This window comes from Ursus arctos, unplaced genomic scaffold, assembly GCF_023065955.2.
Source record: "Ursus arctos isolate Adak ecotype North America unplaced genomic scaffold, UrsArc2.0 scaffold_9, whole genome shotgun sequence".
Taxonomy (NCBI): Eukaryota; Metazoa; Chordata; class Mammalia; order Carnivora; family Ursidae; genus Ursus; species Ursus arctos.
Genome location: NW_026623111.1, coordinates 72,582,264 through 72,607,504, shown reverse-complemented (window position 1 = coordinate 72,607,504; position 25,241 = coordinate 72,582,264). Strand labels below are relative to the sequence as shown.

At 36.7% G+C, this 25,241-nt stretch overlaps 1 protein-coding gene across 1 annotated transcript in view; it reads right to left on the bottom strand.

The window, feature by feature from the left end:
• GRID2 (glutamate ionotropic receptor delta type subunit 2) overlaps nucleotides 1–23,611 on the bottom strand; it is a 1,362,985-nt gene extending 1,339,374 nt beyond the window's left edge. The window contains exon 1 of the mRNA XM_048212019.2: nucleotides 23,168–23,611. Within this exon, the coding sequence (XP_048067976.1) occupies nucleotides 23,168–23,255 (88 nt within the window). The 5' untranslated portion in view covers nucleotides 23,256–23,611. The remainder of the gene's footprint in view (nucleotides 1–23,167) is intronic.
• Between the last annotated feature and the right edge of the window lie 1,630 nt (nucleotides 23,612–25,241).

The window sequence follows — 25,241 nt, the reverse complement described above, 5'->3', positions numbered from 1 at the left end:
TGTTTTGTTCTTATTAGACATTTGCTGTTTCTGTCTCTATCTTTGTAGTCAAGTGGATAAGCATTATCACCTTATAGATTAACATATGTGAGAATCTTATTTAAAATATATTGGTAAAAGTAACCTATTCGTTGTGCTTATTTTCTTTCCTGGTGGCCCTTACCTATCATCCCTCCACATGTAAAACTAGTTTGTTGTAAATAATGTACTATGTCCCACTTCGTACATTACTTTAATCATCATAATTTTCTTTTAATTCCTTTCTGTTCCACACATGAGAGGGATAACAAAGAATATATGTTCAGAAAGAAAGTTTGATATGTCTGATGGATTAGAGGAAAACAAAATTTCAGGAAAGAATTCATTAAAACATATAATCTAGAATTCTTTTATTTTTTTAGAAAATTTTTTAAAGATGTGAAACTAAACAGGTATAATGTCATTTCTGTGAAATAAATTAAATCAATCTGGTTCTCATAAGGCAAGACTGTTGGCAAATATTTTAAGTAGGGCCTGACTAGCTTAACTAAAAGATCTAGCCAAGGAATCATGGTAACTAACCACTCCCATCTCTCAGTGGGGAAGAAGGTAAAATAGAACATAGGTGAGACATGTCTGCTTACTCCCTGGCATATGATCTACTCTAAAATGAGGATCTGACTAAAGTTTTCCCAGTGAGGACCAGAGATTAAGAGGGCACAAAGACGTTTATCTAGAATCACAGGCAGGAAAATAGATAAGCACAGATCTTTAATTTTCTAGAAATAGTGGGAATGAAGACTTTAACTTCAAGTACTTGTATAATCCACTGATAACCAACTGGAAACCTGTGAGCAGACAATTAAAGATACAGACACAGGGGCACCTGGGTGACTCGGCTGAGCGTCAGACTCTTGGTTTCCGCCAGGTTCATGATCTCAGGGTCTTGAGATCAAGCCCTACATTGGGCTCAGTGCTCGAGATTCTCTCTCCTTTCCCTCCTCTCTGTTCCTCCCCCCACTCATGTGTGCTCTCTCTCTCTCCCTCTCTAAAATAAATAAAATCTTTTATAAGCCAATTAGCGATTTTTTTATTAATCATTGATATTGTATGACTCAGAAAAAACTACAATAAAATAATACCATTCATAAAGCACCAAAAAAACTAGGATTGATTTTTTTTTTTAAATGACAACGCACTAGAAGAGATATTCTGTTCTTTTTTTTTTTTCTTTCAAGTTGATGGAAAATCGAATGCAAGGCTACAAATAATATTAGGATGTGATGAGAAATGCATGGGTTACCCTGCACCACACCGATTAGAAAATCAGAGATGGCTCTTAAAAGAGAATCTGGTTTCTTGTTAGCACAGTGACTACCAAAGGGGAAAAAAAAAGCATGGGATGCACGGAATAGATAAAAACTCAATGAAAACTATTCTCTGGGTGGCTCAGTTGGTTAAGCATCTGCCCTCGGCTCAGATCACGATCCCAGGTCCTGAGATCCAGCCAAGTGTCCAGCTCTCCGCTCAGCGGGGAGCCTGCTTCTCCTTCTGCCTCTCTGTCTACTTGTGTTCTCTCTATCGCTCTGTCAAATAATAAATAAATCTTAAAAAAAAAAAAAACAAGAACTATTCTCTATACGTAAGTAAGAAGGGAAGAAAGGAGGACAGATGTCAGACCCTATTATTTATGTTCTGTGGTTGAATGAAGTTAGGCAAATTACATAGCACTGCTAAACGTCCCTTAACCTCATTTGCAAAAGAGGAATGATGATAGTACAAGCATTATGAGGGTTATATTAACAATTTAATGAGATATTATCGACAAAGGTTTTCCAACGATGACTGACATATTGTGAGGGCTGAAAGTCACTTTAATTATTGGTTCTTATCTATGATTATGAATAACAACTGATTTTTTATTCTCATTACAGAGAATGGGTTTAGTCATTTTCACTATATTCTTTTGTTATCTTCTATAGTATCCTTTAGGTATTTTCATAGAGAGATAAAGTAAAACTAAGGGTACTATATTTATTTGTTACATTCATGACAGTGGCACCCAAAGTGGCCATACTAGTTCAACACACCCTTATATACTCGGTAATTCTAAACATACCATACAATCAAAGTCTTCTTTCATTAAAGTATCTTTAAATTAAAATCAAATTGTGGATTTTACATTCAGGGTTCTACACAAATTGTGGTGATTTGTCTTCAATTGCCCAAATAATTTAGTGACTTCTAATCAGTTATAAACCTGTGAAGGTAGCTCTAATGGTTAAAATCACACTAATAGCTCAATTCTGGAAGAGAAGTCTAATTTAACTTAAAAAAAAGAACAATTAGTAAATGAGTACATATATGTAAAACTGCCAAGAGAATTAAATGCTTACCAAATTCCTGCAGCTTCTCTATCCCTTTATTTTCTCACCAAACGCTATTTTTCCCCACAGGATTTTCTATATAGATATAGATAGATAGATAGATAGATAGATAGATAGATAGATAGATAGATAGATAGATAGATGATAGATAGATGATATGACACAAAAAGGAAACATTTCAGTACAGTAAACATTAGGAAATTTAGAAAAAATGAACAATAATTTTAAAATAAGATTAGAAGGTAATTAACTGATTTGTTATTGTAGAATGCACATTAAAAGCCAGAAAATAACACGAGTTGAAGAGATCATGACTTTAAAGACATAAAAAGTATACAGCTAAATGAATTTGAAAGAAGACTTAAAGAAGAGTTATATTTCAAAATGAGTCCAGTTAGCAAAAAGATTATTAGCTTCTATGTAACTAGAAAATCTATTTTATGAAAGTTCACAAGCAAAAAAGAAAAAGGATGAAAAAAATCCATAAAATCGTTTAAGGTGTTTTCTGACACATTAAACAAATAGCAAATCTCTTTGTTTGAGTTAGAAAATGAGAATAGCCCATATTTTCATAGACAGTTTTCCTCTTCACTTGACATAATTACAAAAATTAATTAATTCTAGCTTTAAGATATTTGGCAAATATACACAAAGTAGAAATAAAATGTACAAATATTTAAATAAAATATTATATTTATGAAGTTTTGACGGATAGTCAAGAAAGAGAGCAAACTGATATATATTGAAAACTCATTTTGTTCAGCCACTGTTTTTTTCTAATTTTTGTAATCTATTTAATTTATTTTCACTTGTCCCTTCAAGATAGGTGGTTACATCTACATTTTACATATGAAAACACTAAGGTTGAGAATGTTGGAATAAATTGTCTCCAAGAGTGCTAAAAACCAAGGGGAAATAGCATATTTTCAAGCAATTAAAATAAAGGCATAGAAACATGTTTTGATGGAGACAGAATTAACTGTAGTAAATATAAAAACCCAACTTGCATTTGTGGGGAGAAGGAGGGGATTAGGAAGGAGGGAAAGTGAGGAAGGAGGGGTGGAGTATGTAGTCTGAGGAGAAGCATTTGGATCTGGCTAGACTCTGCTATGCTTAAATTCTGGGAGAAGTTCTAAAAAATGATATATATACTCACTGCCCCTAGCAGCTTGTGGGAGTAGTTCTCCAACAATTGGGTTAACTACCTCTAACATTATATTAGCAGGCTTCAAAGGAATTAATTACAGTACTCTACAGCAATATAGTAGAGCACAGGTAAAATGGACCCTATGTTAATGAAAACAATTATCCAATTCTGCATAATTGGGCTATTTCTAATCTCCTGGCCAATAGCCCATTAATACCTCTTTGGTGATGTGAATATAATTACTTTTTTTCAGTAAAAATTATGCTTAATAGACTATTCAAAAATTCCTATCTATGCATGCAGCATTCAAATATCACTTAACCTCTCAATCTGCTCATCAGCAACAGTAGGACTCTAGACTATAGACAACCTCCAATATTCCCTCCAACTGTGAGACTCTATGATTTCTACAGGGAAGACGACCTAAGGAGCAGGGTCTGCCCAAGTCTAAAAATCACCACAGATGAAGAAAGGAGGAAACTTCATTCTTCTCTGGAGCACAGTGTAGAAGGATGCTCTCAAACTCAGTTTCACATTTGGAAAACATAGAAAGTAATAACTGGGTTGCCAGAAGTGAAGAAAAGGAAATAAGGTTTATATGAACTAGGATTTCAGGAGAAAAGCGACAGTGTGAGGGCATCACCTGATCATTTCTTGAGATAAAACCAGACTTTGGAACAGAAAGGAAAGGAAGGTTAAGACAATCTAATTACTTTCAAACCAAAGTGAAGAAGGGCATGCATCTGAGAGAGAAATTTATAGAGGGTGACTCAATTAGAGAGCAGGGTAGTTGTAGTATAATTGATTCAAAATCACAAAATAAATTTAAATTGTTTTTAAATATGCACCTTTGAAACTAAGTCTATCCTCCTCTTTGGAGTATTTGCTAGTTTGAAATATATTTCTATAAAAAAATAAATTTAAAAACATTTTCTTGATAATTTATCTTTTTAGGATGGAAAACTGAGGCAAATTTAAACTTTGTTGTAAACTGTTTTTATATTTCTTAGAACAATCCACTCCATGTGAGAATACATGTTCTTTATTTACTTCCAAACATATTGCATCTGAGGTTAGGTGCAAGTTGATGCAGCTGCTAATATCCAATGACTTCTGCTAGGAGCAGTAGTCAAAGAGGGGAATGGATGTAAACAATAAAGGGAACAATTGCAGATACTAGTTTCTGATTTTTAAAAAATCAGTTAAATATGTTTGTCGGAAAAAAGACAACATAAACTTAGCTATTTTCCTTTTCTGCCTATAAAGAAAAACACTCTAAGTAATTAAAAATAAAACAAAACAACACCTAAGTCTATTTCTTTAATCAGCATAAAAGTCCTGGAAAAGAGGAAGGTTAGACCTGTTGCCGAAACAGAATTATTGCCTCTTGAAAGAGAATATGCCTAGGGGTGCTTTGAGGGGGGCCAAACTGCAAACTTATCACAGGCCTCCAGGTAGGGCTTTGAAAGAAGACTTCTGTCTTGCCCCTGTTTGCCTCCAGTCAGCCCTAGTTTGTCCATTTTGCCCCAACAGAAATCTTAATACTGCCATTTCTACTCTCAGAAGAGTCCTGGCCTGGATAATAAAGATCACCCTATTTCAAATTAAAGGGTATGGCCACAAAGGCTTAGGTAAATATCAATATCGGTGAAAAAAAAATGTAGTCATCTATTTCACAGAAATTAAGAGTGAAATAGTGTCTCTGAAAGAATAGTTAACCTTAAATTCAGTTACTTTAATAATGACCTTCACCTTTGATTTATATGCTATAAAAAAAAAGCCATAGCTGTAAATCTGAATTAATGTTTCAAGAATAGAGAATAAACAGGGAGCCTTATATGATCTCAGGTGTGTCAACCACTTTCTAATGCACAACCCAGATCAAAGGCCATGATGGGCAGTATTTTTAAATTGCAAGTTCAATCTCCTGAAGTATGAATATTGACAATTTGTGGAAGTTCAAGTCCATATTTCAAATTTTATTACAGTTTGTCCTTATAACAAATGAGGTGGAGAGGACGCAGGAGCAGGTAAATTTGAGATTTTCAAAGTTTCATTACTTAACCAGACTTCACAGCTATGAAGTAGCAAAGTGACCAAGGCAAGATTTGAATATATAACTGGGACATCAAAGCCAGTGCTTCTGTTTAGGGTAGTGTATGCTTCTCTGATCACTTAAGATTGCAAAAATTATCAATCATCACAGGTTGTGACTGACTCAAGTCACTCAGGTTATCCCTCACTGACTCAAAATGTCTAATCCCTTAATCTACTCTAAAACCAATTAGAGTGCCTGAGAGCAAGATTGAGAGATGCTAGAAACCCTCCTTCCCCAACTGAGCACTCGATTTCCCATTTTGGCTTTCTTACAGGTGATCAACTTAGTAAGAATAAAAAAAAAAAATAGTGAGATGGCAAAGTCAAATTCCAATGATTTCATACCTAAATTGTTTTTATTGGATGAAGCACTGGCACTATGTATTACAAAAACAGGCTAGACTCTGAACCAAGACACACAGAGGCAGAAAGAACACTAGCTTATTTGGATCTACTCCTTTCCACTCCTCAGTTCAACCAGTGTTTTCATGCACATGCAAACACACTGCCTCTGCTTTCATATTCTGACTCCAGATCAGTGTTTGCAAACATTTCTTATCTGAGAACACAAATCCTTAACTATGAATCAGTTTTCTGAGACACTAAAAAATGAGGCTTGAAGTGACCAAAAGATCCCTTTAGTATGTTCTAAATGGGACCTGTGTCCCATTTCAGGCTTTGCTTCTGCCATCCTAGAAGCACAGTGTTCCTTTCCTTCAGGTAATTGTGTTGCAGATAACATGTAATTATAGAATACAAAATTCTATGGCAATATTTTTACCCTTCCATGTTACCCTTCCATTTATTTACATAAGGGGATTCTACTTGTAATATGAAACTAGAATAGCAATCATGTACAAGAAATTAAAATTTTATCTCTAATTACCTAAGATTCTGCCAAAGATCATTTAATTTTAAAATTATTTTGCACACAGTCAAAATGGCTAAAATTAACAACACCGGAAACAACAGGTGTTGGCAAGGATATGAAGAAAGGGGAACCCTTTAACCTATTGGTGGGAATGCAAACTGGTGCACTCTGGAAAACAGTACGGAGGTTCCTCAAAAAGTTAAAAGTAGAACTACCCTACAACCCACAATTGCACTACCCAAAGAATACAGAAATACTGATTCAAAGGAATACGTGTACCCTGATGTTTACAGCAGCATTATCAACAATAGCCAAATTATGGGAAAAGCCCGAATGTCCATCAACTGATGAATGGATAAAGATGTTGTGTATACGCACATACCCATGTATATACCCAATGCAATATTATTCAGCCATAAAAAAGAATGAAATCTTGCCATTTGCAAAGATGTGGATGGAGCTAGAGAGTATTAAGCTAAGCAAAAGACGTCGGTCAGAAAAAGACAAATACCATATGATTTCACTCATATGTGGAATTTAAGAAACAAAACAAATGAACAAGGTTGTGGGGGGGGAGAGGCAAACCAAAATAGACTCTTAACTATAAAGAACCAATAAACAGGTGATGGGCACTTGTTGTGAGGAGGACCAGCTATTGTATGTAAGTGATAAATCAACAATTCTATACATAGAAAAATAAAATAAAATAAAATACATTAAATTGATTGGAAATAATTATCATAATTATCATATAAATTAACAGCACTAGTCTCTTAGTATTAATTCCAGACTTGGATTTTTAAAAAGTATTCTCATATTAAGGAGCACCTGGTGGCTGAGTCAGTTAAGCATCCGACTCTTGATTTTGGCTCAGGTCACGATCTCAGGGTCCTGGGATCAAACCCTGCATTGGGTTCCCTCCCTGCTGAGCAGGGAGTCTGCTTGAGATTCTCTCTCCCTCTCCTTCACCCCTTCCTCCATACTCTCTCTCTCACTAAAATAAACAAATGAATCTAAAAAAAAAAAGTATACTCATATTAAGGAAGGAGAATAAAGATATATAATTTAAAAGGTCAGTAATAGTTAGAATTAATAATTCTGAAATTATAAATAAGCACACATAGTAATTAAAAATCTAAGGGTCTTAGTGTTGTAAAATTACTATTTTCCAAATATAAGTAGCTTAACAATATTTTAAGTGGATCACATTTTAAATAGGAAACTACATTATTAAACAGTGGATCTGAAAGAAAAGTTAGGAAAGAATGACCAGAAAAACAGTTTCCTTTTTTAGATCAAAATAGGATTGATTTCTATGGAGAATGACCTTTCTTTTCTTCATCTGAGTCAGGAAGAGGGATTATTGAAAAGCTGCTATCTGGGATATGACACTTCACAGTCATGCTAAAATAATACTGAGTTCAAACAGAACTCGGTTTCTCTGTTCTCTGTTTCCTATGTTGGTGAATAGTATCTGCATCTGCTCACTCAAGATAGTACTCAGGAATGATGTTTAGACTTTCTTTTACTCCCACTTCTAAAGAATGGCCACAGCAATGGATGCAAGCTCCTTAGCATCTCTTCTATGCAAATTCTCCCCTCCATCCCTACTTGCCACTATTTGGCACCCCTCTTCACCAACACACACCTAGAGTACCGCCAAGGTCTTCTAACTGGTTACCATCTACACGTTGTCACTATAGATCTCTCTCTCTCTCTCTCTTTTTGCCACTATTGATCTTTTAACACGAAGGTGGGCATTTCTTAGCCTAAATTATTTAAAGAATTCCCATACATCTCACGGGGATCTTCCTAACTTCTAGTCTCCTGTCTTATCATATCCCCCATTGTAATTTATGTTTCTTCTAAATTACATGCTATTTCCCTCTTTTGCCACGCTATTTCATAATTCTGGCTTTGGCCAACACATTTCCTTGCCAGATATTGCTTTCTCATGAGAGTGCTGAACAAACTCCTTTTTTCCATGAGGGCCAATTTATAAAATAGGATAACTTATACTGACCACATGTTTTTTCATTCAAAATGAAAATAATTGAGTTGCATGAGTTTTTTGGGAAGGAAGAAGGTAATTATAATGTAATATACTTTAATGAACAAGAGAAAGCTGATGACAAAATTGATACATATGAGATATATATATATATTATATATATACACACAATGTATATATATGTAATATATATACACACATACACAGTGGAATATTGTTTAGGAAAAAAAGTAAATCTTGCCATTTGCCACAACTTGAATAACCTTGAAAGCAATATGTTAAATGAAATAGGTCAGACAGAAAAAGACAAATATTGCAGGATATCACTTATATGTGGAATCTTAAAATCTGAACTCAGAGAGGGGCTACTGTTGGCTGAGGTCATAATCCTGGGGTCCTGGAATGAGCTCTGCATCAGGATCTCTGCTCCGTGGAGGGCCTGCTTCTCCCTCTCCCTCTGCCTGCTGCTCCCACTGCTTGTGCTCTCTCTCTTTCTGTCAAATAAATAAATAAAATCTTTTTAAAAAAATGCTGAACTCAGAGAAACAGAGTAGAGTGATGGTTACCAGGGGTAAAGTGTGTAAGAAATGGGAAGATATTGGTCAAAGGGTACAAATTTCCAGTTATAAGAATATCAAGTTCTGGGGATCTAAAGTACAGCCTGGTCATTATAGCTAATAATACAGTATTATATACTTGAAAGCTGGTAAGAAAGTAGATATTAAATGTTCTTACCACAAAAAGAAACTGTAATTATGTGATGCCATGGAGGTGTTAGCAAATGCTACTTAGTGTTCATCATTTTGCAATATACAAATGTATCAGATCATACCTTAAACTTACACAATGTGAAATGTCAATTCTCTCAATAAAGATACATGTTATATTTCAATAAAGCTGGAAAAAAATTACCCCTTCTCTGCCTTCAAGTTTGTTTTGTGGAAGGGTTTCTCCTCATTCCTTTTGCTTTATATGGATTAAAATTAACTATTTTATTGGAAATTCAATCAAGGGCCACATCATAAAGCTCAACTGGCTACAAGATGCTCTTTATCTGCTTATCATTACAGTGTATAATATCTTAGTTTGTATTCGGAGTTAAGGACAGTTAATATTAAAATATTAATTAGCTTCATTATCAGCTTCCATAAGCAGAGAATAACATCTAAATAATATCAAGAAAAAAATCCTCCTCTTAGTAGTATTTCTAAGGATACTTAACTTTATAAAAGAATTGTTCATACTTTCTTACCCAAGGTGAGACAGCAGATGCTAATGCTATTGTACTATCAATTACAAAAGTATTATACATTAGCTTTTTAAATATGATTAGAAGATATTAAAAGCATAGAATATGAAAAGCTATGTCTCATAACATTAACCTAGTTGTTCTCTCTGTACATATCTTCCCCTCTTCTCTCTCATTTGAACACTTCAGGGTACTCCCCGTCCAAACTAAAAGGATAAAAAGGACTCAAAGAAAAGGTCCTCAATAGTAGAGAAAGCGACTTGCTTGTTGAATCCATCAAAGAGAGTCCTATGCTAGAACATAAACTTCTGAATTATTGTCTGATTTGCCATTTAATGATCCTGCATATCGTAAGTATTCCCATCATCTCCAAAGAGTGTTAAAGACTGAGCCACATTATACAGGAATGGGATCTCAAAAACAAACTTCATTCCCTAACCATGGTAGAACTGAACAGAACCAGATTTCTCAGTGAGCAGACACAACAGCAGATATATCACTACTTAAAAATATATATGAATATATAGAACATATATTACTTATATATACATGTAAATATATAAGTATATATATGAAATCAACATGTGTGTAACAACCCCTCAGCTTAATAAGACATGATCAATAGTGCTGAAACTATGCACCTCTCTTTGATATCACCACCTTCCCTCCTTCCCACTTTTCACCTCAATTAACCACTAACCAGACTTTTATATTTACCATTGCAATGTGCTTCACAGTTTCTTTTTAAAAGTACACTATTCAAATTTTTCCTTATTGTATATAATATAGCAATAGCTAGAAGCCAATTGGGAATATACAATGTCGATGCTCGGTACATAATACATATTGATAGGAATGTCAATCCAACACATTTTTACATATTTACCTAAAGTGTTTAAGAGGTATAGCTGAAATCCACATATTTCCTTTAAAAAAAAAAATCACCATGGACATGATACATGGAACTGAGCTAATCACAGAGGTCCCGGCTGTCAGCGGCATCTCCCCTGAAGGACACTCTTTTCTCAAAAATATTCTTCATTCTGCCCCTAGCCTGTATTATTCAGAGTATTCCTCTTTGGTGGCCTGGAACCATCACTCCTTTTACAAGCCCAGCAGCCAAAAGCAAGTTCTATCTTCAGTATCTGGGCAATATTTTCAGAAAATAAACTATTTCTTCTCAGCAAGCCTGTGCATATGAGCATTCAGGGGCTGATTTTCCGGTTTATAGATTATCTAAAACCCTTTGCTTTGCTCCTTCTTCCTTGCTTTTGGCCATTTGCTGCTCATTAGCATTGCCAGTGAAGGGTAGACAGGAAAAATAAAAAGAAAAAAATGGGAGCAGCCAGTTTTGCTATTTATTAACTATTTATCAACCACAACAAGGACTCTTGCAGAGAAAGATACAAGTAATGGTCAGTTTTTGAACTATCCCTTATTTTCAATTTTTGTTGTTTTTCTTAGTCTCACTTACACTTACATAATTTAAAGTTGGTATAAAAATGTCTTCCCAACAGTACTTATTCCATTTGTAAAAGTAACTAATTTTACTTTTTCAGTGAGGTAATTTTCCCCTTTTGTCTGCTAAGGTACAAAGCTGTCATTTTCAGTGAGGTTTTATACATCCAGAACAAAGTACAGATTAGTAACATGAAAACAGTCATATACTAGTAGGTTCAAAAGTAAAGAAAAAAAGAAAATGTAATTTAATTTCTCCATACCCAAGAAACCATGCTTAGTGGAATGATCTGATATGTCCCATTAAATTTAAAAAGGAACTCGTCATTTTTATTAATTGCAGAACAACTGGATCTTAAAGCTCCTTTACTTGACCTTAGAGCACAACTACTAGGGTCTATAGAAGAAAAAATGAAAAGAATAAGAGGAAAAAGGGAGAGACATTCCCTTAGCACTTGCTAGCACATGACTGCACTGACTTTCTAGTCTAAAGGTATAACATGGTGAAGGAGCAACCATCAGAAAGCTGACTCAAAGAAAGTTTTATTATAAATTAAGACCCTTTAGGGGCGCCTGGGTAGCTCAATCGTTGAGCGTCTGCCTTCGGCTCAGGGCGTGATCCCAGGGTCCTGGGATCGAGCACCACATCGGGCTCCCTGCTCTGCTGGGAGCCTGTTTCTTCCTCTCCCACTCCCCCTGCTTGTGTTCCATCTCTCGCTGGCTGTCTCTCTCTCTGTCAAGTAAATAAATAAAATCTTTTAAAAAATTAGCTAATTAATTAATTAAGACCCTTTATAAGTGGTAATCTCCCCATTCCATTGATATTTTTACCTGAAATATATGTTTGTTTTACGGTACTTTAAGGGCACCATAAAGGTGGCATTTGTTGAATTATCACAATCTCCTATCCCCTAGTAGAACACAGTCATCCAACTATGAGTCCTGAATTGCTCTACTTCAGCTTCCTAATATTACAATATGATCTCAGAAGACAGATATACGTAAAAGTTTTTAAAGGATGGTAAACAGGGGCGCCTGGGTGGCTCAGTCGTTAAGCATCTGCCTTCAGCTCAGGGCATGATCCGAGGGTCCTGGGATCGAGCCCCGCAACGGGCTCCTCCACTGGGAGCCTGCTTCTACCTCTCCCACTCCCCCTGCTTGTGTTTCCTCTCTTGCTGACTGTCTCTCTCTGTCAAATAAATAAATAAAATCTTTAAAAAATAAAAAAATAAAGGATGGTAAACATGTCTTATGTGAATAGCTTTGTAATCAACTGAGCACATAACAGGTGCTCAATAAGCATTGCTTGAATCAAAAAAAAAAAAAAAGTCACGTGCAATGGTTTTCATGACACCCTAAAAGTATATTTTCCGCAAATGGAAGATAATGATATAGATTATGATTTCTTAGCTTGAAAATAATGAATTATAAAAAATATCCAAAACACACCATGACTACACCACCAGGAAAAGGAGAGTAATCCCTCTTGAGTCTGTGTTTGACTACCACCACACTGATGTGTTAAAAATTTTTTCAATAATTTTGTTAATAAGAAATTTATAATAGTTTTCATAAAAACCATGTGTCCTCTGGGCTATGTAAGAGTTTCTGGCATTTCTTAAAAAAAAATTACTAGTTTTCTGTTATTGCTGTTTATAGAAGCCACAAAGATGAAGTTGGAGAGTGAAGAGCAAGATCATAATTGCCACTATACTACCAACAATTTTCTGTTGTCACATTGCAGAGATTATCAGAAGAAAGAATCAGTCTTCTAGATTTTAATTCAAGTTAAGCTACACGCAACAGAAAAATAGGACTGACTCTCTTATCCCACTTTAACTCCTAAGATATTACCTGGCCTTTGGTTTTTAAGATAGTAAGCCAATCTAAAAGGTGCTGCTTGTGGGGCAGGTCATTTTAATGATATCAGGGTTAAGCACCCTAAGCGCCTCCACCAATTTTAGATGGCCGTTAAACTTAAATTTGTATTTAAATCTGCTAAACACTTCCTTCAAATGATTAAATTTCACCACCCCAGGAAGTTATGAACTAGCAAGTTTAAAGTAACTTTTGATGTTATATATTTCATTAATTATGTTCCTTGGCTCCAGCCATACACAGCTTGCTTTCTTTAATCAGTCATTGCTGTGCCCAAACCACAGGACTTCTATCTCCTCACTGTTCATGTATTCCATGTTTATACATTAATTAATAGATGTAACCAAGCAGAAACAACATGTAACATTCATATTACATTGCCTCGATAAGAAAATATTTTTGTAGAGCAGATAGCACTGGAAATGGCAAAGAACACAGACAAATATAATTCACTTGCTATTGGTATTCTTATTTTAATACAAATATTCTTATTTTAGCTGCAGACGAATGAAATATACATAACTTATGTGTGTATTAATAGGAGACCAATGAGAGAACTAAGGTTCATTTTCAGAAGGCTGAATTCTGAGGTTAGAAAATTTAGAACATTTCCTTTCCTCATTTTCACCTATGACTAAAGATCTGTCAGCTATAGTATAGCACAAATAGAAGTGAAAGTTCTATAAAAGGAATATTTAAAGGTGTCACTGAAAATTAATATCATATGAATCTCTTTCATCTATTTAATTTCTATGTGGCAATAATATGCATTGCCTTATGAAATAACTGTATTTTTTAAAAATTGTCCCAAATGATTTTAAGTATATCAAATACATGGTAGAATTTACTTAGAGGAAACCCATAATCAATTCAAACGTATCTACTGTAACAAGAGGATTTCATACTATTTTGATACCATTTATAATATAGGAATATTATGTGTTCTTAAAATTAATATATTACTAAAAAACTAAATGTTGATTCTATTTATAATGGTATACCATTACTCATCAAGGTATAATCCACTCATAATTTCAGGTAAAAAATTTTTACCTAAATTTTAGTGCTTATCTGGGAAATTAAATGAAGCACAAATGCAGAAAAACAAATACAGTCTATTTCAGAGAGGACATCTAAACTTCTCTAATGCACTGGCACAGGCCCAGCTTCCCTTGGTCCCAGATTACAAAACAAAACAAAAGCAACAAGGACAAGCAAACAAACAAAAATAAATAAAACAGTGCTATTCACTTACTATCCAAACTCAGGAATCCAATTGGTTTGAATAAAAAGAAAATTTATTTTAAATCCTCTAACTGAAAATGCTCTTATACTTGAAACTTTAAAAAATTACCATACGTATCCCAACCCCCACCTTTAAAAACAAAGCCTACCTTTTACCTCATATTCCCACCCCCACCACTCCCTTGTTCTCCCTTACAGAAAAACTGAGAGTTCCTCAGGTCCCATTAAATCTTCAAATCCTCCCCAATCAGTATTTTGTCACTTCCACTCCACTGAAAGCACTTTCGTCAAAGTCATGTTTACCCTCAACATTTCTAAAACCTGTAGTCAAGTCTATTTTCATCCACAGAATTTGACAGGGTTTTTCCTTTCCTCACTTAGCTTCCAGAACATCACACACTACTATGTTTTCTTTCTAACTCACAGGCCACTCATCTTTCTCTTTTCCTGGATCCTGGAAACATTTTAGAATGTCCCATGGCAGTCTTGAAGTTCTCCCTACACAATTATCCCTTAAATGAGCTACCCCTCTCATAGCTTTAAAGATCATATCTAAAATGATGAATTCCAAATGTGCAGCTCAAATCCCTAAATCTCCCCAAAATTTCAAACTCATGTAAACAACTGCCAACTTAAATTCTGAAATTTGATGTTTAATAGAATTATCAAATTTAATAAATGCAAATTTTGATTTCTATCTAAAACGTACTCATTGTCCCATGTTCCCAATTTTAGTTAATAGTAACATATTTCACCCACTTCTTCAAGTAAAATATCTTGGAAGCCTCTTTACTCCCTCTGGATTTCTTCTAGCCAAGCAATCCACCAGAAAATCCTATTTCTCCTATTTTCAAAATATATCCACAATCTGACAACTACTCATCTACTTCAGCTACCAGCTCTGTGCAATTCACTATCCTCAAACGAATTTTCGCAGCTGTACTCCAGCCAGTCCACCCAGAGAAGATTATCTTACTAAAATATAAATCATTTCATATCACATGTTTTATCTCGATCCTTCAGGAGCTCCCTAGATACCTGGAAGATCTAAATACCTGACCTATAAAGTCCCTACAGGATCTCCTGTAGTTGCCTCTCAAACCTTATTTCCTTCCACTTCCTGCTTTGCTGAGTAATCAACTCCATATATGTTGCACATTGACTTTCAAGATGTTCCTTAAACAAATGATTCCTTACTGTCTTGTTTCATGGCCTTTACCTTTGCTGTGCCCTCTGATACCAGATATCCACATGGTTTACTTCCTTTCTTTGAGTCAAGTCTCTGCTCCAGAGATCACCTCCTCAGAGAGGACTTACCAAACCACCATATTCAAAATAGCATACTTTGTTCAACTGCCATTCTTACACTTTTGTTCACACAATTTACCACTACTTGACATTATAACATAATTTATCTGGTTTTTGCCTCCCCCATGAGAATGTAAGTTCCTTAAATACAGAGACACAGCTTACTTGTTCAGTATTTTAATTCCAGAGCCTAAAAACAGTACTTCATAGAGAGTAGGTTCAGTATAAATGTTTGCTTAATGAAAGAACATTCTCCCAAGTAGCACACATTCATGTTGGTAGTAATGCCTACCTTATCGTGTAGTTTCAGGAATATTAACTTCTACAATTATGATTTTGACAATGAAGCAAATGCCTTATTTAAGTTTACTTCAGAAAAATCAGGTACTTGGGCCAATAAAATAATTTATTTCTAAAATAGTACTTTGAATTATTTGGGAATAAAGAAAAAAAGTATAAGAATTGCTATTTTAATATAATTATTCAATCTTTTTATAAGTGAAAATATTTGTTAATAAGAAACTTGATTACACAGTGATCTAAAATTTTTTAACACACACGGGCAGGCCTTTCGATACTAAGCTTCTTGAGCTTGTCTCTGGGCTTTCCTGTGTTTACTCACGGAAGCTTTCAGTGGATCAACCCAGCCTCAGCTTCACACTGGTAACCCCTTGGTGGATAACAATAGGGTTAAAGCTGGAACACTTGGTGCAGGAATCCAAAATTACTAAGAACGGAGAAACACTGGCTATTTCCTTTATACTCTATATCTTTGAGTGATACCAAACATACGCTAATATACCTGGTGTGCTTTCAGTTTGTAAATTCTAAAGAGTATTGAAGTCTATGCCGGTTAAAACAGAAGACTACTCATTCTTCCGGTGAGCCTTAATAAGCGCTAGCATTGTGGTATACTGTAAGAGTAGCACTGAACGGAACACCTTAGTATCGACACGAAACAACACATAAACAAAATCTAAAACAAAAAACTAACAAATCCAGTTCTCTCAACCTGATACTGGAGTTATCTAGAATATCTGATAAACAAATATATTATGTATAATTCCTGTTCATACCAGAAAAAATTTCATTTTAATTTGAGTGATTAAGATTTTATGCTCGATTTATTTCCCCTGGTAGTTTCTTCTTTTAAAATCACTCTGAACCTAGCTATTAAGTATAGCTATATGAACCACACTTGACTGTATATCTTCTCCCAATTCCTCAAATATAGGAAACTGTTTTCATTTTAGTTCACATAATTTTAGAGCTGAGATGAAAATTAGTCTAAATCTTTTTTTAGCGTTGATAATAAATAAAGACTAAAGAAAATAACTTTCCAGGATGCCTGGGTTCAGTCAGTTAAGCAAGTAACTCTTGATTTCGGCTCAGGTCATGATCTCAGGTCCCAGGATTGAGCCCCACATGGGGCTCCACACTCAATGGGGAGTCTACTTGAGGATTTCTCTCCCACTCCCTCTTCCCCTCCTCCCAGTCATGCATTCACTCTCTCTCTTTCTCTAAAATAAATATATCTTACCAAAAAAATAAGAATAACTTTCCAATTTTGCTCAGTTAACCATTGATAAAATTGGTATTTAGCCCCAAACCCTTAAATTCTAATCCAGAACATTTTTACTATGTCTTAACATCCCCCCCCATGTAATTCACATCATCTGAAATTTGTGTCCACACCCAAATTCACCGAAGCAAATGACTTCAATCCACAAATATCCACATAATCAATCCCAGAATTACTTTAGTATTTTCCCTTATCCTTTAGATATCCATCTGATCACTTAATTTTACCCTAAGTTCTTAATACATGATTCCAACTAATTTATTATAATTAATATTGGTGCAAGATAAGGTCTAAAATAATATGACAGAGTGTTCATTCATTTAATCTAGTACTGCATTCTCTATGTGATTTTGCTGATATTAAAACGAATTTATCAGATTAAGTTGACCTAAGTTTCATCTCCATTAGTCTTGTAATGGGATATGCTAGAAGGAAGATTTTGCCTTTTTTTAGAAAAATTCAATAAGCAGAAAAATGACTGATCACAGACACTGGTCATAAAAATATAAATTACCACAAAACCCCAATGGGACTGGTAGTGGTGGTAGTTGTATGTGTTTGGAAAAGACTGTTAAACTACATAAAACTGAATATTTACCAGGCCAAAATTATCTGAAAACATTTATGATCATGCCCAAAACTCAATGGATGACACTGGTTTGAAAATATATCTGTATTTGTTTCCACATGTTTTTTTCATAGCTCTGTGTGTGTTTCATGTTACAAACATCATTTAGTTTGGTACCCCAAAAGCTCCATGAGTGAGCAGAACTACCACAGTTAAGAAATTACTTATCAAACGCCATCCACTAATTTGTTTATACCAGCAGTAATAGCATATTTGTATCGTTTTTGGTGTCTTAGATATTTTCACAGAGAATAAGTATTAAAGAATATATTTCTGTTATATTTTAAATTTGTGAAAAATTTACATCATTAGGTCTAGCAATCTAATCTACCTGGAGAATAGAGGGTGTTGACATGTCCTAGAACTACAGTTTTATAAGACTAAGAGAGAGGGTAATATTTCCTATTTTGGTTTGAAAATAAAAACCACCTGTATCTGATAGCATCATAGACCTCATTGAATGGCATTTTTTTCAGAGAATTAAAAAATATATATATCTCCTGTGGTTTTCAAGTAGGACTACAAAGGAACAGCTCAGAATGCAGTGACACCTAATGGCAAAGCTCTCTTTCTAGGCAATAAATGTATTTTCTAATAAACATTATATTTGCAGTAAAATTGTGTAAGCATTGCTACTCACCAATATGCTGTCTATAATCTGAAATATCATGAAAATCTAAAAGCAATACCAAATACTTTATTTTTTAGTAGTAAAATAACATATGCAAATGAAGAAAGGGGAGAAAAAAAAACTTCCAGATTAGAAAGCATGGTTTTAAAATTACAATACCCTTTGAAATAAAATTACAATATAATAAACTTAGCCTTAGGAATTGAATTAAATATAATGCATCTTCCATTACTCCTAACAATTTCGACTGGTTTCTACTGTTTAAAAAGTCAAAAGTTAATCACCTTGATTTTTATTCATATTTGAATTAAAATTTATAGGAGATATTTATTGGGTGTACACTTCACTTGGAGTAGAAAGCAAAGGTCCTTGGTGTAATGGCTTATTAGTCATGTCATAGTTGATATTGTTGATTAATAACACTGTCTAACTTAATGCACATCTGAATTATGTTTCAAATAACTGTATTAATGATACAGAAAAGAATAATAGTAAAGTACGCCCTTATTTTCAATTCAGAAACTACTTGTTCATACATTCCAGAAGTTTACACTATATGCTATCTGTAACTTAGGGAGAAAACAACTACTGTAAATAAAAAAGGGATAATTTAGATCATTGAGATATCTTATACAGTGCAAGGAGTCCTTAATGACTCCTGGGGGCTATCATACCCAATGCATATTATGTAAAGAGCTGGAAAAAATATATTTTGGTCTAAGACACAGTACATTTTCTGGAAATACTTTTACATTCTGTATTTGATAAAACAGTCCTCAGTGCAGAAATCATGAAAACTATTGCTTTAAATCTGTCATCTATTACTGTTTTTAATGTGGACGTTTTATTCACCCACCAGTCTTATACTTTAATTTGAACTTTCTTGTAATGAAAATAATCTGTGCATTGTTTTAGGCTTCTCAAACAAATCATAATGATTATGATCTCAGAGGATAAAGTACCATGTGCTTATGAGAAAAACATAAATAAATGGTTTGTTTCTATTCCCTGTTGGCATAAGGTATTTTACTATGACTGATAACAAGAAAAACCTGCGAGTGATTTTCATAATATGTGACTACACTGTTTGAGCATATCCTTGTAGAGATATATAACTGAGGATAGCTCATCTCAATCAGTTCTGTGAGCACAGGAACCAGATAAAGAAATGAGCATACATTAAACTGTTAAAACATGAGATCCTCCATATTAGATTTGAAGCAAAACACAAACTGTGCAGTTGACTGGAAATGCCACCTAATCCCTGCTTAATTAAAGCAATGCTCTACACTCCTGTTGTGTTTAGGGAGTAAAGAGTGTGGAACGACTGATGTATGAAGAAAATAGCAGTCAGCGTGGCTAATCTCAAAGACTTTCGAGCTTTCTAGCTACATAAATCAGAGCGACTTTTGAATAGCCTCATAAAACACAGTATCATTGCCATTCCACTCACGATTTTTTGGTTCTTCCTACAGCATGCAGATCATTAGGAAACTTCTAAGCAATCAAGTAATGTGGCTCTGATGAAATTACTCAATCAATGCACAGGCTCAAAGTAAAAGCATAATTCAAAATTGCAGTTTTTATATGTCAAAAGATCTTTCTTTTTGGGGGCAAAGAATATCACAATCTAGGTGATTCATTTCTAAATACTACGTGTATGAATGTGCTTTAAACAAATGTATGTAATTATCAAATATCTTTAAAATGTGATTTAACAGAAAAAGTAATTATGTGTGATATTAGTGCATTTTTTACTGAAATAAATACATTGCCACTTCAATCACAATATTTCATCATTGTACTGAACTCATGTGTTTAATAAAATATATTAGAGTTTAAAATATGTCATTGACTTTTAAAAACTACCTGCATGAAATAAAAACAAAGAGAAAGAAAGAATGGAGAGAGTTTTCATATATATAATTCTGTTCAACACCAAAAGGATTCAGTATTTAAAGAACCTATTAGAGCAGTGTCTTTTTTATCTTTCCAGCTTCCCTGAACTACACATTGCAGCTACTTTCTATGTGAGCACACCACATAAGGCTAGAAAAATCTTTCATTTCTGCATCTCTCCTTATAACTCTAGAGTTGAAATATTCACTTTCCCTTCAGTTTCATCACTTTCATCCCTTAAATCCTGAAATAATACATTTGCCATAAGCATATTTCTCCCATTAAATATTTAAATGAAAGCAATCACCTCCTAAAGATAATTAATTCTCTTTTGCTAGTCAACCAGGTAAACTGATCCAATGAATATTCACTGATGGTTTAAAACTTTAATATGGGCATTTAGTTTTGAATTTATTATTCTTTGGCTGGGATGGGAGGTGGAAGTAGGAGGGGCTTTTAACCTCTGACATGCACTCAAATTAGTCTTGGTCATTTTCTTTAATTTGGGAAGTAATATTTATCAGTATATTATAAAAGATATGAAGCATTTGAAGCAATTATCAATTTGCTAGCTTCATGACAATATTAGGTAGCCTATAAAAGAAGCTAATCCTCTTGCCTAATGTACTAATTGCATTCAAGTCAAATTGTCTTATAAGTATTCCTTTTAATAGGATATACACAGATCATGCATACAACCTACTTTCTGAAAAAATCTGTAATTTGTACACAGTTACCTTTTTTTTTTTTTTTTGGTCTGGTTATAAATAAGCCGTGTCACACTGACAGACAACAGAATGCGAAGGAAAAAATACAAGAGTTGTGTTCTGTTTAGAAACAAATGATCAGACTGCATTGCAAAATAGTATTCAGCTGATAAAGGACAGCTGAATAGGTGTTTGCAAATAATACATTTATCCTGTAGACCATAGAATAAGCAATAAAATAAGCATTCATCCACAAGCCTTTTCTCCTGAGCGATGAAGAGCATAGGCAGAAATCCCTAATCATAAAATGAATGTAACGGTACCATAGTAATATATATATCTGCATCCTGCTCCCATTTACAATTGGACATAAATGTATGTCATTTCTTTAAGAGGAGCACAGTTCATTTCTGAATTCTATCAGAACATTACTGAACCCCTCAATGAGGCCATAATTCCTCCCTGAAAAGTTCTGAACCCACAGGCCCTGCTAGCCCCCAGGAAAAACGTGATCTAGCAGTCAAGCTATCTAGTGCTTAATTTACTTAATGCATAAGTACAAGGTTTTGCGATTCCTGACCTCATTACCCCTTATCCAGAGACATATATGGTTCTATTGATATAAATGACAGAGAATGGCAGACATGTTTACAAAGACAGCCTCTGAGACCAAGAAGGAGTCCCCTGGAGCTGAGGGGCTGGCCGCTGTGTAAGCACACACCAGACAGAAGCCCCTCGCTTGGGCAGGCACAAGAGCCACCTGAAGCAGGTTCCCTTCCAGGACTCTTGGAGGGGTGTGTGTGTGCGTGTCCGTGTGTGTGTTGAGCAGGGGAGGGGCAGGCGGACGAAAGGAGGAGATGCTGCGACCCATCTGTCGCTTCAATTTGAAGAACATCAAGCCGTGTGGACAGATAAAAGTCCTGTGCCCAGAAAATTCCCCAAGAGGGGTCTCTCTTCCTCCCAGTAAATGAACCTTGCTGGCCCGCGGACGCGAATTTCCGAAAAGGAAATCGTCGCATTAACGCAGAAAAGGCTGCAGGAGCCCGTCTCCACTCAGCTCTTACGGATTAGCAAGTGAGAAGAGTTGGAGCCTGAAGCCGCGAGCGCTGTGCATGATAATGACGCGCGGCCCCCACCCGCCCCCGCCCCCGCCCGCGCCCGCGCCAGCCGCGGCCAGTCCCGGCCCGTCTGGTTGCCAATAGGTGGGGCCACGAGCATCTCCGAGCCGGCTCGGCGTCCTTCTTGGAGTCAGGCCGCCCGGCCGAAGCCCAAACGCCTTTGCTCTCGGCCTTGAGCGGCAAGTCAGAGTTGACCGCGAGACAAGGCGAGGCAGGTGTCTGCAAGGTAGCCCACGAGGGCGGCCCGCGCGCCCTGCGCTTCTTGTGCGCCCGGGGGCCAGTCTCGCCGCCGCGCCAGGCCGGGGGAGTGTGCGAAGCAGCGAGGCGCGCGGCTCCCCGTCCTCAGCTACACCGCCGCCAGCCCCTCCCGCCACCGTCGCGGCGACTCTGCGCGAGTACCGCAAAGCCAAGAGGACGCGAAGAGGAAAAGGAGGCTGGGGGCGCAGCTAGCACCCCGTCACCATCGCACAACGCTGCGGCTAACGCAGCTCGCTCACGTTGCAAAACCACCTGTTCGATCCGAAGGGAGCTCCCCCCACCTCTCACCCCAGTTTTCGCCTCACAGGTGACACACACCTCTTCTTTCCCCTAAAGATTTTTTTTTTTAATGGAGCAAATGTACATCCGGGAAAGAATATGGAAGGTAGAGTCGATTAAACTTCCTTTCCCCACACACTTAGAACCCACCCCCCGCACTTCCCAGCACACACGCACAACTGAGGTAAACTCGAGACCCCCACGCATCCAGCATACACTCCACGATTCACCGCGAAACAACAGCCCAAGTCAAGGTTCGAGCATCCACATCCTGCCAGAAAACTGAACAAGTGTGAGGGAAGGTTAGCGGGAAGGGGCAATAAACCGAAGCCAGCGCCAATAAGCCACACAGAGGGCGGAGAGGGGGAGGCAAAGGGAAACATTTTCTAACCCAAACGTTAAAAGTACCCACAGGCAACATCTGCCCTTTCTTACCGATATGAATGATTGAATCCGCATTCGCCAAGTCCCAGGTTCGAGACCACCAGACGGACAAAACCAAGAGCAAGGGGAAAACTTCCATCTCCTCCAATGCTGAATCTCTTTTAGGATGGTTCCTCTTTCAATATATTTTTTTAACCAGTCCGAAGACTTTGAGGTCACGATAGAGTTTAGCGCAGTTTTTTTCTTTTTTTCTAAATTCCTATTGCCAGAGCAAAGCCTTTAATCGTCGCTGAGGAAGGCAGAGCGAGTAAGAGAGCCCAGCCTGAGGAAACCTCCTTCGCAAAGCCGTGTCACTTGGAGGGGAATTTTGGCATCGCCAGAGTTGTTTGCAGTTTGGCTTTTAAAAAATGTATCCAGCCTCAGCTGCTCTCGGGCAGGGGGAGAGGCTGGAGCTCAGACCCTCCCCATCGCTGCGCCGGGGCCGCGGGTCTCCAGTCCCAGCTCCGCCGCAACTTCCAACAGACCACCCCCACCCCCAAGCCGGATGTTCCCCTCCCCCTCCCCCAACCAAAAAAAAAAAAAAAAGCGCCCCTCGCCCCCGCCCCAACGGCCCGCAGAGAATCACTTGTCTTCGCTGCCAAAATAAAATCTAAGTGGAAAGGAAAGATTAGGAGATTCCAAGCGGAGCAGCCAGATTCCAACAGGGAAGGAAAAAAAGCCCTCTCCAAAAGGGGTAGTAAAAGTGAACTTCAAGGTAATGCAGATAGTAATGCAGTGAAAATTCCTTTTCTGCGCGAGGCGGGAGCAGAGCTCGGCGAGGCGGGCCCGGGGCGCCGGTTCGCTCGGGCGCGGTGGCGGGGGAGTTGCGCCGGGCGCGAGCAGCGGGGCCGGGCCGGCGGAGGGAAGCCTGCGGGCTGCAGGATGCTTTTGAAGCGGTTCGCCTGGCGGGATGCAGAAAGCGAGCAAGCAGCGAGCCTGGCAGCTTCAGCCCTAGCCCCACGTTGCCTAGAAATGGATCACCTAGGAGAACGAGCGAGCCCGCGAGAGAGCGGTGCTGTCAGGCGGAGAGAGGGGGAACCGAGAAAGGAAGAGCTTCTCTCTAATAACCACCTCCTCCCCCTATCTGCAATACAAGGGAGAAACAAAATAGTGCTCTCATTTCCCTTGGAATCTTCAACTGGGACTGAAAAAAAGGCAGGACTCCAAGAAAAAAAACGTTGAAGCTTTTTGGTTGTGTTTTGTTTTGTTTTTTAGGAGGTTAAAGGCAACCTGAAAAAACCACCCCACTTATTTAACCTTGCTATTGCTATTCTCCAACAGGTATCAGACTTTTTCTAGTCTTTGCCTGGAATTAGTCACATTGGATAAAAACAAATTAGGGACACCTGGTCACTAAGGGAAAAAGAGACCTAGAAAGCTTTTAATGAGATTTCAATTATAAAGTTATAAAAAGGAGAGGACGTGCTAATTATTTTTTATACAGTGACTTTTTCTCTCTCTCTCTCCAGAGTATTTTTAGGCAATCAGGATAGAGAAAGGATAAAGAAGAACGTGAAATTAAAAAATATATAATAATTAAGTAAAACACATGCTTCAGTGAAACATTTGATCCAAATATTACATTGAGTAGCTCTGACAATGGACCTATGTATATAAATTCAGAATGAGGAAGTTGGTTGCTTCTCCATGAAAAGAGCTGAAAAAGTACTGAATGACAGCCTCCCAGTCCCAGAATGAAAGGATTTTTGGCATGCTTATTCCTTGAAATATAATCCTGACAGTTGTGACTTCCTTTCTTGTAATGATTATCTTATATTCAGTCTGACCCCACTTCAGACTGGAGGTTTGTTAACACAACCAAATAACTAGTTAAGGCCAGATCTTAATAATACTATTTCAATTATAATTGGAATCCTTTGGAAATGTTGCTATTTGGAATGTGTAGATGTCAAACTCCTTAAATAACCTTTCAGAGTCCTCCCTTACTTTAATATTTGGCAAACCTCTTTTCTTCTTGAGACTTTCTAGCCTGGTGAATTGGGCTACTATCTCTCCAAACACAGTTGTAGGTTCTCACTTCTGTGAAATGCCTTCTTTCATTCATCTTGTGTACTTTTTCCCTGAA